At 44.5% G+C, this 14,361-nt stretch overlaps 1 protein-coding gene across 1 annotated transcript in view; it reads right to left on the reverse strand.

Annotated features, from left to right (window-relative positions):
* T265_15222 (hypothetical protein) overlaps positions 1-14,361 on the reverse strand; it is a gene marked incomplete at both ends in the record, with an annotated part of 55,280 nt that overhangs the window by 38,074 nt on the left and 2,845 nt on the right. Inside the window, 2 exons of the mRNA XM_009177084.1 lie at positions 1,842-1,997; positions 4,300-4,530. Of these exons, the coding sequence (XP_009175348.1) occupies positions 1,842-1,997; positions 4,300-4,530 (387 nt within the window). The remainder of the gene's footprint in view (positions 1-1,841; positions 1,998-4,299; positions 4,531-14,361) is intronic.

Genomic DNA, 14,361 nt, shown 5'->3' on the forward strand with positions numbered 1-14,361 from the left:
TGGGAATCATCAGCAGTGCGCATCTTACAAAACTTCGGGAAGCCTCGAACCCGCGACCTCCTGGCTAGCAGTTTGAACATTTAACCGTTCGGCTACGAGCGGCTGATCAGTAGCCCGATTAGCTCGCATTGCGAAAGAATATAGCGCCACTCATCCTTTAAATACGAAATCCGCATCAGGCAATCACACGTGCTGGCCGGCTATTCGAGTTTCGCGAGATGCGCACTGCTAATGATTCACAACAACGACGAAACAGCCGAACAGTGCCTTCGGCATTTCAGCATAGAATGGTTTCGCTTACAGAACGAAACCATCATCTAAACATCCATGATCAAATCAGATGCCTCTATCCCATACAATCAAGATTTAGTTGAAAGCCCTTTTGTGAAGAAAATAATAAAATTGGATACAGTCCTGGCTTATTACAATCATTACGAGGTACCCACCACTCCTGAAACTCATTCAGGCAATCTGGATAGAAACTGACAACAAGAATGCCACTCAAATCGATTGACAGTTATCTCCGCACTGAACGCATTCTTTTACCGAACAGTTGCTCACGGACAACCGTATAGTCACAGACACCATAAAACTTCAGGTCGTATTTTGAAAATATAGAAATACACTATATGGATCACTTAAGACCAAAAACAAAAATAAACATATTTCTAAGCACACGGTTTTCACAATTCCTTGCTGTTGAATGAAGACATTTTTGGTTTGTTTTTGGTTAAATTTCAAGGTTAATTCGCTTCCAAGCTATTCCATGCATCCAAGGATGCTGATGTGAATTCAGCCACAATATTAAACAGATTGCTTTCACTGTCTTTCACCATCTTATTTTTATGACATACTGATTTTCGAAATAACGCATAACTGGTTTAGTAACTACAGATTCCGGTATTGCACACTGAAATATTTTCGTCAAAATTCATCCTCGTCGAGAATTGGGAGGTTCCTCGCGACTCTCTTGATGTGGAAATGGTTAAACACTCTCCATCGGTATGCGTTTTTTTTTAACATCAACTCAAGTGGCATCCAAACCCATATACAAACTCCGTTGTAGCTTAGCTTCTGAGAATTATTTCTGATCCTACTGTTCATCAACGATAAAGATTATTGAGACCATAGATTTTTTTACCCCTGAATGATCTTCTTTCTCCCATGATCCCAAAAGAGGTGATTTTCTGTCTGCCCAACTCTTCCGAGTGAACGACCAATGGGTCCCGTAAGAGTCCTCGCAGCACAGTACGGACGAACCTAAAGCCCAAACAGGTCTTAATCGATTTGGGGTGTTTCTTTATTGGATCAGATGCGATCAGATGTGACCAGTTGCGACCTCCGTCCTGCCTTACTTGGCCATTTGATTTGTACCTGTAGTTCCCTCGAAACAATGCCGAGACGACTCACTGAGAAACAGCTTGAAGGGAGCCGGACTATTGCTCTGTTACACAACAGTGTAACGTCGCTGCATCGCGTTAAGCATGTGCTACAGATTAGATGAAATAAACAAAAAGCTAACAGGTCTACAGCTTAAAAGTCTGACATTTTACGGCAGTTTTCAGACAGTCAAGATATTTCCAATAATATGAGCACATAATGCTCGGGCGCCGGATGGATTTTTAGGTCAACCATTGAAAAATGAAGTGGAACATCGAGCAAAATGTCATTCAGTCCGCACCTACAACCGGATTCCAATCCCGCCGGTCGGGGCATCACTATCTCCGTTCGCCACCTACCTGGACAGAACGGCAGACAACTTCGAGCGAGAATAATGAAGATGGACAAGGCACACGAAAGACACGTATACAACATTACGAACAAGTATATACACCGCTTACCACAACCACTTCAACCGGAAAAGGAAAATGAATCTTGGCCTCAATTTTCGGATTGATCAGAAATTTGAAAATTGCCAAAACCGTAATGCAGATAACGGATATGGTGATGGTTGCCACATTTGTCTCCTTGAAGACTAGAATAAAATTGTAAAAATCCTGAAAGAGAAATGAGAAAAAGGAGGCATAACGTCCTAAACAAGTCGTGTTTTCTTGTCCGACTGGAAACCTGAAAGCAAAAAACACTCAAATAGCTTGAGACCTAAATGATGCAATCTGGTAGATACATAGTTTAATACCACTTGATTGAGAAAAAGCAGCCTATTCTGAGAAACAGTTCTTTAATGAAAAAGAACGCCTCGATGGTTGGGCCGTACACTTCGAACACCAATTATCGTGGCCGCCAGCTGTCACTCATCTAAAGCTTATCAATGGCGTAGAAACCTGGACAGTAAATGTGGAACACCCTGCAGCCTCGGAGGCTTATGACTGCATATGTTCTCTCCAGTGCCACCGGGCTTCTGATCCGGATGACCTCCCACAGGCATTATTCAAAGATGAGGCTGAATTCCCCACGCATTATTCAAAGATGAGGCTGAATTCCCCAGTCAGCGCTTGTTTGACCTGTTCTCGTGCATTCCGGAAAAGAGGGCTGTCCTCGACAAGTGGAGAGAATCGATACTAGCGTCCTTTTTCCAAAAAGGGGTTCGTAGGGAATGGTAACTACAGGGGGATCAGTCTGACCCCGGTGGTAACGTGAATCTTGGCGTCGCTTGTGTTTCGTCAGGTTTTGGTGACTCGTGAAAGATTGACTCGAGAGCACCAAACGGGATTCCAGTTAGATGTAGGTTGCGTTGATCAAATCCACACACCTCGTCAGATGCAAGAGCAATGTCATGCGCACGGACGATCCACAATATTAGTAATCCTGAAGTTCTGAGGCGTATTGGACTCAGTTGACAGGTCTGTTCTCATTAACTCTCGGTCGTCAAAGGATGGCATGGAAGTTCTTGAGCACAGTAAGTTCTATGTATTCTCAGACTCCAGGACGTATGAGACACTGCAAGAGATGACTGTCAATCGATGTGAGTGGCAATCTTGTTGCCAGTTTCTATCCAGATTGCCTGAATGAGTTTCAGGAGTAGTAGGTACCTCGTAGTGATTATAATGAGCTAGGACGATATCCGTTCTCCATCTAATTTTATTTTCTTCACAAAAGGGCGTTCAAATAAATCCTGGTTATACGGCGGCGAAGCAACAGCGTTAAAGACTAATGGTATTCTGCGGATGATGATGACGGTCACTTGAGGAGTTCCTAAAGAGAGGAAAGCGACTGTCTGGTTGAGTTTTTTTAGCATCTGACCACAAATTCACTGAAATTTTTTGTGCGTAGAAATAAATGGAACAGACGCAGGTTTTAATTTTAGTATCATGACCCAGTGGCGAATACCAAGAATAGTCTTCAGACTATCGACCAAAAGCTATTCTCATCCTGTGTGGAACGGCACCGAATTTTCTTTTTCTCATTCTATCCCACACTAACTATTATGAATGGAGTAAAGACCGAGAAACTTATATCGTACCAAAACAGCGTCAGCACTCTCCATTAGAGAGTGCAATCCGTACCCATTGAAGCAGCTATAACTTCTTGAAATATATTGACAACAGGCATTAGTTAGGTCTAGGCATCTGTAATGCTAACCGTGACACTGGCTAAAACTGTCAGCATTACCAAAGTGCCATAGGAGCTGTTTATGGGCTCCAATAAGAGAGAAACTCGAATCCAGTGCCACCCTTCTTTCAGGTAGGCTGACCAGAATAACTCCGCCAGGACAAGTCTGTTCAGACGGGAGTAACAGGACGTGAAATCTCCCAGTTTCCTACCGTAATCCGAGTCAGGCAACAATGTGAGAGAAAATAGAATTCTGTTTGTCATAGTAAAGAGGAAAGGCGCGAATTACATGTAGGACTGGTGATACTAAATTACAGTCCGTGAAATGAAACTCAGAAAAAAACAAACACCTCCGTCCTCTCATGTATTTAGATTCTCACCTCTGGTAAGTGGTAACCTGATGGGGTGGCTCTCATTCTTGTATTGATTAACCAATCAATGGGTATCTCGTTGACAGAAACACTCGCGACCTAGTAGAATACGCCTATAGGGGAAGAACGGAGCGTCCTTCCCAGTCATTACAACGGATGAGCTGGTAGAAAAATGTTTCCTAGCCAGTCGAAATCAAATCCTTGTTTCCACGATCACAAAATTACACGTTTCTTTAAACAATACGTATTACGGCCATCTTACTAGACGCGGTCCACAACGAATCTCCAGGACTATGGGAACGAAACAAAAGATAGAAGCGAGACTAACTCCAGTTAATTACCGAAAAGGTTCAAACTACAATGGATATTCGTTCGTATTAGAAACACCGATCGAGGGTCACAACGACGGAAAACTTACCAAAGGTAGAATACCCGGGCCAACCGTGCGCTTCATCTTTACTCCAAACAAGGCATTTAACTGGCTTGCAATCACATGAAGAGCCGAAGCACAAGTGAATCCACCCAAAAGCGGCGAAGAAATGTAGACCATCAGAAAACCTAGGCGAAGCAGACCCATGAGGAACTGCAAAGAGAGAGAAATCCAGTGCAGGCCATCTTCACATAGGCCGAATTTGTCATTTCGCAACCCCTTAAAAACACTGTCCAATTCAAAAGGTTAGCAGCCTGCTTAAATGGCAGACAAAATGTAAAAAAGTTCTTGTATTCACCGTTGCCACTGCAATGGCCGAATTTGTCATTTCACAACCTCTTAAAAACACTATCCAATTCAAAATGTTAGCAGCCTGCTTAAATGGCAGGCAAAATGTAAAAGAAGTTCTTGTATTCACCGTTGCCACTGCAATCGTAGTGTTCCGAAATATAAGCCAACACACGCGATAAAAAAACAAGTGACAAAAATTTTGTGAATATAGATGAACGAGAATAGTTCAGGCTATATCAGAACGGTGTAACATCACAGCCACATTGGTTGGCTAATTCAGTGTACATAGAGACCTGTCATTAGCCGAAAGTCTAGAAAGTAGTCAAACTTTAGTTTAGCGGACCCGGCTGTACAATTTTCTGAAGAAATCTTACCTGAACATGCTATGGTGTACAGATGCATGCTTTTCTCGCAGGACACCCCACAGAGATTACTGTTATGTTTTAGCGTTTGCATGTCGCGCCTATAGACATTGGATAGCTGGACTCTGAACGTAGGTCTTGCAGTCCCTAAATTTCGCATTGTTTTACAACAGGGTGTGGATACTCTTTTTTCCCGCTTAGTAATTTGGCAATCGCTTTGTGCCTGAAGGTCTTCGAACGGGCTCATATAACTTTGTGATCAATAGTGTCAATGCCATCTACAATTAAGTTACAAAAGGGCCAGGATTCCAAAAATGTAAAAACTGGTAGTGTGAAACTAAACATCAGGGAAACCTGACATGAAATAGTATCATACACATAGTGTGTAACGCCTTACAATCACCCAGCACTGAACTTTCTGGTGTTGTTGCCAAAAGAGATGTTCTTTGACTGAAATAATTGAACTACCGTTTATTTTTGATGAGCAGGGTCACAAACATGAAAAGTAAATCCAACCGATAGATGTGGAAGGGTCACAGAAGGATATTAGGTAAAACAGAAAGAGTCCCATTCGTAGTTGTGCCACTAACAGTTCCAGTCAGACATGATGAATCTCAACACATTTGAGAATATTTGGCAGGGAAACATGCTTGCAAAGCCCAGCAACCGGAGAAAGGACAAACAATGATAAGTGCTTAAACTTGGTGCACTGCTTACAAGGCCGCTGAAAACGTTTTGACAGCCCACGACTGGTTTCGGGTTTATCAGGTAGGTGTGCAGTCCTCGAGTTTCCGTCAACCTTATGTTGCACTTGAACCTAAATTGCACGTCTATGATTTTGGTAACATCATAAATGAGAGATTCAGCTGGGTTACAGGTGAGTTTCCCGTCAGAACTAAAGTGGTATGCAAGTGAGTGTATCTCATCCATGCCAAATGCTCTTGAAGGCGCTCTAAGCACTAGAAAAGTCAAGACTCGCACATCAGGCACAAAGTGTCGATCATACTGGGTCCGGTGTGTCGTAACTACGCAGAGAGCCCAAAACGGCAAGCAAGCAGGTTATTGACTGTGCCCTTAGGAAGTCCAGTCCAATAACAGTCTACTCAGGATGAGGAAAGCATATCCACCAATAAGAAATGATCATCGGTTGGTGGACTGAAAGTTCGATATCACAATCGACTGCACGTCGGGCTGAGATGATGGTGAGGGAACAAGCATCAGCAGCATTATTCTGCTCCTCATTCCACAGTCACTAAGCGCCTATTCGAGACTATGCTTACGTCCACCACAATTACTCGGAGACGTTTCAAGAGTTCTCCTGCAACCGGATTATGACGAGCACATCTAGCATCATCCGTGATCCAGCAGCACTGCAGAATATGCATCAAACTCTCCGTTTGGCCAGGTTCCGCGACGCCCGTTCCGGAAACACAAGCCATCGATACGACAGAGGCGAAGCGACCAACACTCGTACACCGCGACCGCCAACGCCGCTGTGCAGATCATCACCTCAAGCAGCTACCAGCCCTTCCGTGAGGTTTGCGCATGCACCATGGATTCGGATCGGAAGGCAACCAACACCGCGACTGCCAACGCTGCTGTGCAGATCATCACCTCAAGCAGCCACCAGCCCTTCCGTGAGGTTTGCACATGCACCATGGATTCGGATCGGAAGGCTGAGATCCCGAACAATCTTGCCAAATGCGGAATCGTTGACCACGTTGCGTAGTGCTCAGCAATGGGTAGGAAGAAGCTCTTCTATACGCGCTGCCCGCTGCATCGGGATGTTTGAACTCCGACTTGGGATACCAAGTCCCCCAAGTTGTTTACCGGACTGGATGTACCTGATCAGGGTGTCCTTCGGTAGACGTAACCAGCTACGAATAGACTGCCTAACGTAATTGTCCAATGTAACTCTCAACGCTGCGTCATATTTCACCCTGAGTCGCCGCGTGAGTTTGCCTTTGCTGCGACTCACGAGTGGTGGGCATACGGTGTGTTCTAAGCGGTTGTGTTTTCTTTGACGACCACGGTCTACGGGCGTTGCATGTTTTTGGTTTCAAAACTGTGCTCAATTTGGCTTCTGGCCCCATGCCTTCGGGTTTAGGCAGGCTAAAGTGCATTCGTGTCGTCTCATAAAAGATTTTGCAAAAAATGGCGGCCTGATGCGGCAGGCAAATCTATTGCTTCGTATCTCAGCACTAACATTGTTACTACAGCGACTAACTAACCCTGTGGTCTCTGGGTTGAACCTACTAGACTGAATGCGCAATCAGTTTTGCGTTGTCTCACTTGCTCATGTTTTTTCGTACTCCTCAAACCTGATAGTTTTCAGAAACCGGCATCCGAATATCGAAACATGATAAGCGTATCCATCATCATATATGGCTTGTTCACGGTAATCTTACGAACAAACTCGAGAGCATTTTTACTGACGTATTCGTTGATAGGATATTTATACTCACCACAGTTATTCCCTCCTAATCAGTCATCCTGCCAAATAAGTGAGCTTGTCATCTGCGGTCGCACTGGTTGAAGCAAACACGCTACAGTCATCATCATCATCATCATCATCATCAACAACAACATCATCATCATCCACAGCACAACATTAGTGCTTAAAAACTGATGTCTCGTTGATGTAGATAGACTGCTGTTACACAGACATGGCGCATCTCATTATTCTGAGTAATGCCGAGCAACAGTTTTGTGTATTCTGACTGGCGCGAGCATGGCATTCACTGTCCACCCGATAGTGAGACAATTTGGTTGAACTTATGATCCGAATGATTCCCACAGTGGTGAGTTATAAGGAAGCTACTACACTTTCCCAGTCTTGTGCACTGCTGTAGGCTGCAAATAAACGCACTAGGCACTTCAGATGCTTGGTTGAATTGGCCACATTGCTGCGTACCATACTTCCTCGAGTGTGGTTGTCTACATTATACCCAATATTTGGTGTACGCTCCGAAATTCCAGGTCAAAGTTCGTTTCGAGTTGGACTGGGGCTTGCTACGGACGATAATAATTGGGTGAATAAGCACTGCCTAATAACATCTTTAGGATTTCTGCGCGTCCGTTAATATGACAAAGGTAGTGGGCAAACCAAATGTCCAACAATATTTTCTTTACAAAAAGTAATAGATTTTCGACTGCTTCGTTGGTTTCAACTGGCAAACAGGTCCTGAAAACATAACTTAGTTCAGTTATCCATTCTGTCAGCACCTCACGTGACCTGAATCGCACTTTTCCGAGGGCATTCACCAGTTGGCCGGAATGAACTAAGTTCCAGACTTTTCGGGTTAACTGTATTCCTTGTAGCACACATCGGCAGCACAACAAATCAATGTCAACCTCGGTTTTTATTTGGTCGACCAAGAAATTTTGTTGAAACTCTATCCCGATTCATTGGCCGGAAAAAGAACATCCCACAACCGTCCTGCACCATTCGTACACCCGGTACAGTGGAGGATCGCCAACAGATATGAGCGCCTTGGCCTTTTCTAATGTGCATCTCTTAACAAACTGCGGGACGAAGAACATGTCACTTAGGCACTTTGCGAATACTTCTGTGTGCAACTACAGCCCTCGAGATGTCTGGAGAATTCGAACTTGCATATTCGGTTGCGTGAGGGCTGGGATACTGCCAGGTTGCCCGATCCTAGACAGGGTAATTCGAGAGACAGAGGACGGGTTCGAACCACGGACCTTCCGGTCAGTAAATTCGTGCTCTAACCCCGTTAATAAAGGTTTTATCCATTCACCCTCAACCTTTGACACTGTTCCCAATGTCTGTCCCATGCTTTCTTTCTAAAATGTTGTACAACAACATAGCGCGGTTTCACTGACATTAAACACATCGCTTTGTCGAATTTGTTTGGTACTACGGGAACATTTTGCTGTAGCATGCCTATGCGTGTTTCACGTATATAAATACCAAATTCGGCGTCGATAACGGACACATTCTCTTTACAGGTGTTCAGGCCAGGCCTTTCCTTCTAATATCGGAACCATCCATTAGAATCTTGTAATGTCCATCCTAGAAGTCTGTATAGTTTTCTTGCATACAATAGTAAGATCTCTCTATGAATCTCCCTCATCCACTGAGACCATTGAAAATAGCATAGATGATCCGCTTGAATAGGACTTCGATGGAAGGTTGGCATGTTGATGGGTCACCTCCACCGTGCTACTGAACTATTAAGCTCTGAATGGTTCTCCGACAGTAAAACTAATAATATAATCCTATGATACATGTAGAAAATATTTAATATATAACATTAAGTGTATACGTAATATATAATACACATATAATTTTATAACATATAATAATATCATTGTAGAAAACAGTCGTTCAGCAGTGGCACTCTTTAAGTGCCTAGCTGCCATGTCACCAGAAGAAAGTACAAGAGATGAGACACTGCGAAGTTGCCCAAACCTAGAGAGTAGCAGTGGAGATGCCGCGGTTGGATTCAAACAGAGGACCTTGCGGCCAGTAGTTTGGCACTTTGACCACTGGCCTATCTCGAGCTCGACATACGTTCAAAGTTGTATGTATTGGTTGTGAAAAACTTGGTATGCTGCATATGCGCATCCGCCCGTACAAGAGATGAGATACTGCGAAGTTGCCCAAACCTAGAGAGTAGCAGTGGAGATGCCGCGGTTGGATTCGAACAGAGGACCTTGCGGCCAGTAGTTTGGCACTTTGACCACTGGCCTATCTCGAGCTCGACATACGTTCAAAGTTGTATGTATTGGTTGTGAAAAACTTGGTATGCTGCATATGCGCATCCGCCCGGGAGCTACGTACAAACTACGTGCCATAGATTAGAACAGCGCCGGCTGGACCGGTATCAAAGAGACAAACCAGTGTTTATTTCTTCGACCAGATAGTTGCTCCTAGGTTAAAAGCAACAAAATGCATTTAGGTCAACAACTAGGAGATACTGGTCTGTATACCGGACAGTCATTGCTTGCATTTCATTACTATCGTCAGTGCTTAGAAATATAGCTAAGAATAGCTGTGAAGCCATTAAAAGGTAGAACACCTGGCACAACTAGTGTTCTACGAAGCCAGGAAATTGCGACGCAGTTGTTGCATGCGCGATATGCTAAGATAGTTGCAAAGTCCCAAAACATGGTTCCTGAATGCGAAGCGGAAGGCCAAATAAGCGAATTGCGACTGTCTTGACAGCTACCAAAATTTCGGCCTTCGTCGTTTTGCTTGGCCAACAGGCACCCGGTAGATTGGTTGAAACATTTCCGACACTACCAGTGCACTAAAGATAGATTCCTGACAATCGAGGTGGCGTACACTTTCGGTGTTAATAGCTTGTGCTTGGTCAAGACGTTTCTATCAATGATATCCATTTTTCGGTTCTCAAGTTTCAGCCCCGTGGTGGAATGCGCTTGAGTCAGGCTGAAAGCATGAGACTTCCTAATTCGCCTACGGAATAAATCGCACAAATCACTTGCATAGGTATATCAATTTCTCGCGGCTGTATTCACCTTGGCGTGCATATTTTAGCTCTCAAGATCACTTAACCTATCGACCCAGCGGATTGGCCATAACCTAAGGCGGCAGGTCATACTCCCGTATAAATTTCCAAGGAATGTCAATTAAGCTCACAAAAAATCACGTTTAGTTGTCCGTCACCGAAAGTGCGTTTCATTTATAGCCGGCCGTTCATACAGCAAACATGAAAACAACTTTAACAACCCCCAACCAGTAGGAGGCAAATAACTGTACGTTCAGTTGTTGATGGCATACCAAAGTAGAGCTACCTGCAGTGATGTCAGTCAACGAACTGATGTCACGTGTCGTGAACTGTGGTCTCAGGTCCCAAAGGAAGAAAAATGACGAAGATCGTTGTGGCAGAAATGCCGGCTGGAACTGAGTAGAATTTGCGAAGGTTCGTTTTGCCTAACTATCTTACCTCCACATATAGTGGCGATCCGGCATCATACACAACCGGTAGCTGAGGGTTGGGTTTTCAAAAGCGTCTGTAATATTGATTTTTGCCCAAACCCTTCTAAAACGGTTTGCGCTGCTGTTTAATATTAGGATTTCCACTAATGTATTCCCTCACCTGCTAGCTCATACAGATGCTTTTGTACAGCGATGAGGCAGACAAACCTGATGTCCAATTCACTTTGAATAATTACCTATGAATTTGGCTTCATGCTTGTCACCCCGAAGGACTATCACGAACAAGTTCTGAGAACCAATTTCCAATACTAACAACGAATACATTCCGGCATTACCAAGCTAGAGCAAGCGAATTCTGCCGTAAACTTACGGATACCTCAAACCTATCTGGCAGACTTTTTCTTGACTGGATGGTCATGGGTTCACGCTTGTTGAAACTAATAATCATTACGATTATCAGAAAAAGCTAAGACATGGATTCCCGCTTGCATGTGAACACACACAGGAGAGTTAAGGTACTCGGGTTGATTTGTTCACCTGACAATGGATACGACAGTTGCCTCGTGTACCAATTCTTCGTGGACAAGTCCTACCAAATTTCTTATTTTAGATCAACTGAGAGTCATCAGGCTGGGACTGAAACCACGGTGATTTCCCAACTACTACGACGAGCTAAAACAAATACTATATTTTAGGGCACAAGTAATGGTCAACTTTCATCCAGCTTTCTGTTAGTCAGGACTTCCCACTGCTATCATGTGCGTCACCCACTTGTCACAGGCGTCTATGTATTCAGCTTGATCTAGTACGCTAGCATGGAGAGATTTGTAACGTATGTAATTGTGACTTCCTACCGTTCACACTATGGAAGCCAAGCGGATGTGCAAATGCAAGCGACGAAGGAAGAGGAACTGAGATGACATGGAGGATGAGAGAGAATTACTTAACCACAGTAGCTGACAGCAATGGAGCGTTGGCTAGTGCAAGGAAAGTCGAGAAAGAGAGGTATAGCTCCTTCCCCTGTGTTCAGCTGATTGGTTAGCTTATTTTTTTGTAATCAGCACGTTTTAACCAGAAAGAATAATGCCAAAACGGGGCTTCACGGATTGGCAACCAGATTTTCCCAGAAGCAGCTGGACAGTGCGGAATAACTTGACAGTTCGCTCACTACTGAGATCACACTAACACGCAGCATAGATCCCAATTTCAACTGGGTCCTTTTAGTGTACTGATTCAAGTAACAGAACTGTCATCCTGTTATGTATTCATGGGTTCGTCTGCTGACTCGCCGCAAATTCAAAACCCAAGCCCTTGCTCGTTTTTTTACCTACAGTTCGACCTTCGCCTGAATGAGCTGATCTACGTACTCGTTTCGCAGCAAGGGAAACGACAGACGTTGCCCTCCCCCAGGCCTGCGGTCGTGACAGTCAAGTGCAGATCATCAGCTCCATCCTTCTGCCCCGGGCGCGGCACTCTACCGGTACAAATGAGTCATCCCATCATGGTTGCACACGGCGCATCCGATCGTCTTAGGAATATGGGATCAACAGACTGATCGATCTTCAACAAGCGCAAACATACACGTCTAAATGGTGAAAGGTATCCAAGCGCACGAACCGAGCGATCGTAGCACTCGTGTCTAGTGAGGACGCGACAGCGAACTGCCAGCTTTTCGTTAATTGAGCTGGATTGGCAAAAAAACTATCACCATCATCATCGTCATCAGTGACAGCAGCACCGGAGAAGACCGGTACTTCAATGTCGCATAACAACAGCAATTCACCTGACTAAAGACCGATGAAGGGATGAAGAAAAATGAGACACGGTGGGGGACTTAGGGCTAGCCTGCCACGAACATGCGACGCACCCGCACCTCAAACAATGAGCCAGGCAACCTGGATGGAAACCTGAGTATGAACGCCAATGACAGTGGTTAGTCTCCATATCTTCCAGTGTCTCCAGCCAAGCACAGTGAGAGTCATGTGGGTAAACATTCAGATGTCTCGTAACATACAGCATATCCTTCTACCATGCCATAGTCCGTATACCTTTAGGTTTCCGACATTGCGAATAAGGCGCGGTAAACAATGCTCTTCTCTCCGGAAAAACGGCAAAATTTTCACGTTATTCAGATCCCTATACTGAACGCACACGTGCAGCTTCCGTTCAGACAAACTTACCGCATAGATCGCAAAGGCAACACTAAGATGTAATCAGCAGACAAGAGTAGAGTACGAACTAGCGATTTCCAATCAACGCCACATGCACCATGCGATAGTAACGGCCATGGTTTCGTACATATGCGGAAATCAACCAGTCTAGCCTGCAAAAGACAACTGTAAGTCCAAAAACTCGATAAAGTGGTCCAAACCTACTAACAATCCACTTAGAAGCAGTAATCAGTGCCATTCAGCACATAAAAACAACTGCATTCAGTTCGTGTAAAAGTTGTAAGCTAAGGTGCAGTTACCAAGGTCTTGCTCACCAAGATTGAGGGGAATAAGCAAAGGATAGTTAAGAATCGGAATTGCTAACCTAAACAGTTCTTTGATGTGAAAATTCCCTGGATGGGTGAAAAAGTGGATAGTACAATAACTGCGTAGTAAAGATGATTGGAGGCATGGCCCGCTAGCGCGCATGAACGTCATTAGCAAGTGATGTCCAGATGCAGAAGTTGCCCAAACATGGCTGATTTAAGTGATAAGGGCTTTCGCCCTTGGTTTCCACCGGGCGTCTTTCAGCTGTCGCCACTCTGTACACGACTTGAGAGTATGAGGCTGACTGTACTATGCCCCGGTTTTCCCTTTTTTCGCACCCTTCACTGGAACATTCTTCACACTTGCCGTATGGCGGCATGTAATACTGGTATACTATTGTCGAAGGTGTTGACGACAACATTGCCAAACGGGAAAAGCTCTACGGAACAGTCCGAAGTGTAACTGGCTCCTTCATCTCGAGTGAGCTCCTTCCTCTAAAAGCCATCCGACGAGTACCACGCTTGCCAACATATGAGTAGCATGTCCCAGGGCTCCACATTACTCTCTGAAGTGGTCCAATTTAGATGAATGACTGCACTGTTTTCTGCCGCCCTATGCAGCCGTTTGAAAGGCCACAAAAAGGTAATCGCTATACATACAGATGAAAAAACATGGCATGACTCACGCCTACCCTCTGAGTCAGAGTTGCAAGCATGGAAACTGCTGTACACTAAAAATAACACAACCAAACGCCTCAGCGACTCACTGTGACTGCTGAGCTCGCCTTGAACGGTCGTTTTATCGATTAAACCGGAACCCGAGATTCGTACTCCTAGAGGATTCACTGTGATCGCTTTGGTTTTTGAATATAGCGCCGACATTCCGCGTTCTAGAATTATCTTGGGTTCACCTGATGACATCGTCTAGCAAAAGCTATCAGTTAACGCTAGTGAGCTTATATGTACGGGGTTGACTTGCTCAGCTTTGTCAG

The sequence above is a fragment of the Opisthorchis viverrini genome, assembly GCF_000715545.1.
Source record: "Opisthorchis viverrini unplaced genomic scaffold opera_v5_391, whole genome shotgun sequence".
Lineage (NCBI taxonomy): Eukaryota > Metazoa > Platyhelminthes > Trematoda > Opisthorchiida > Opisthorchiidae > Opisthorchis > Opisthorchis viverrini.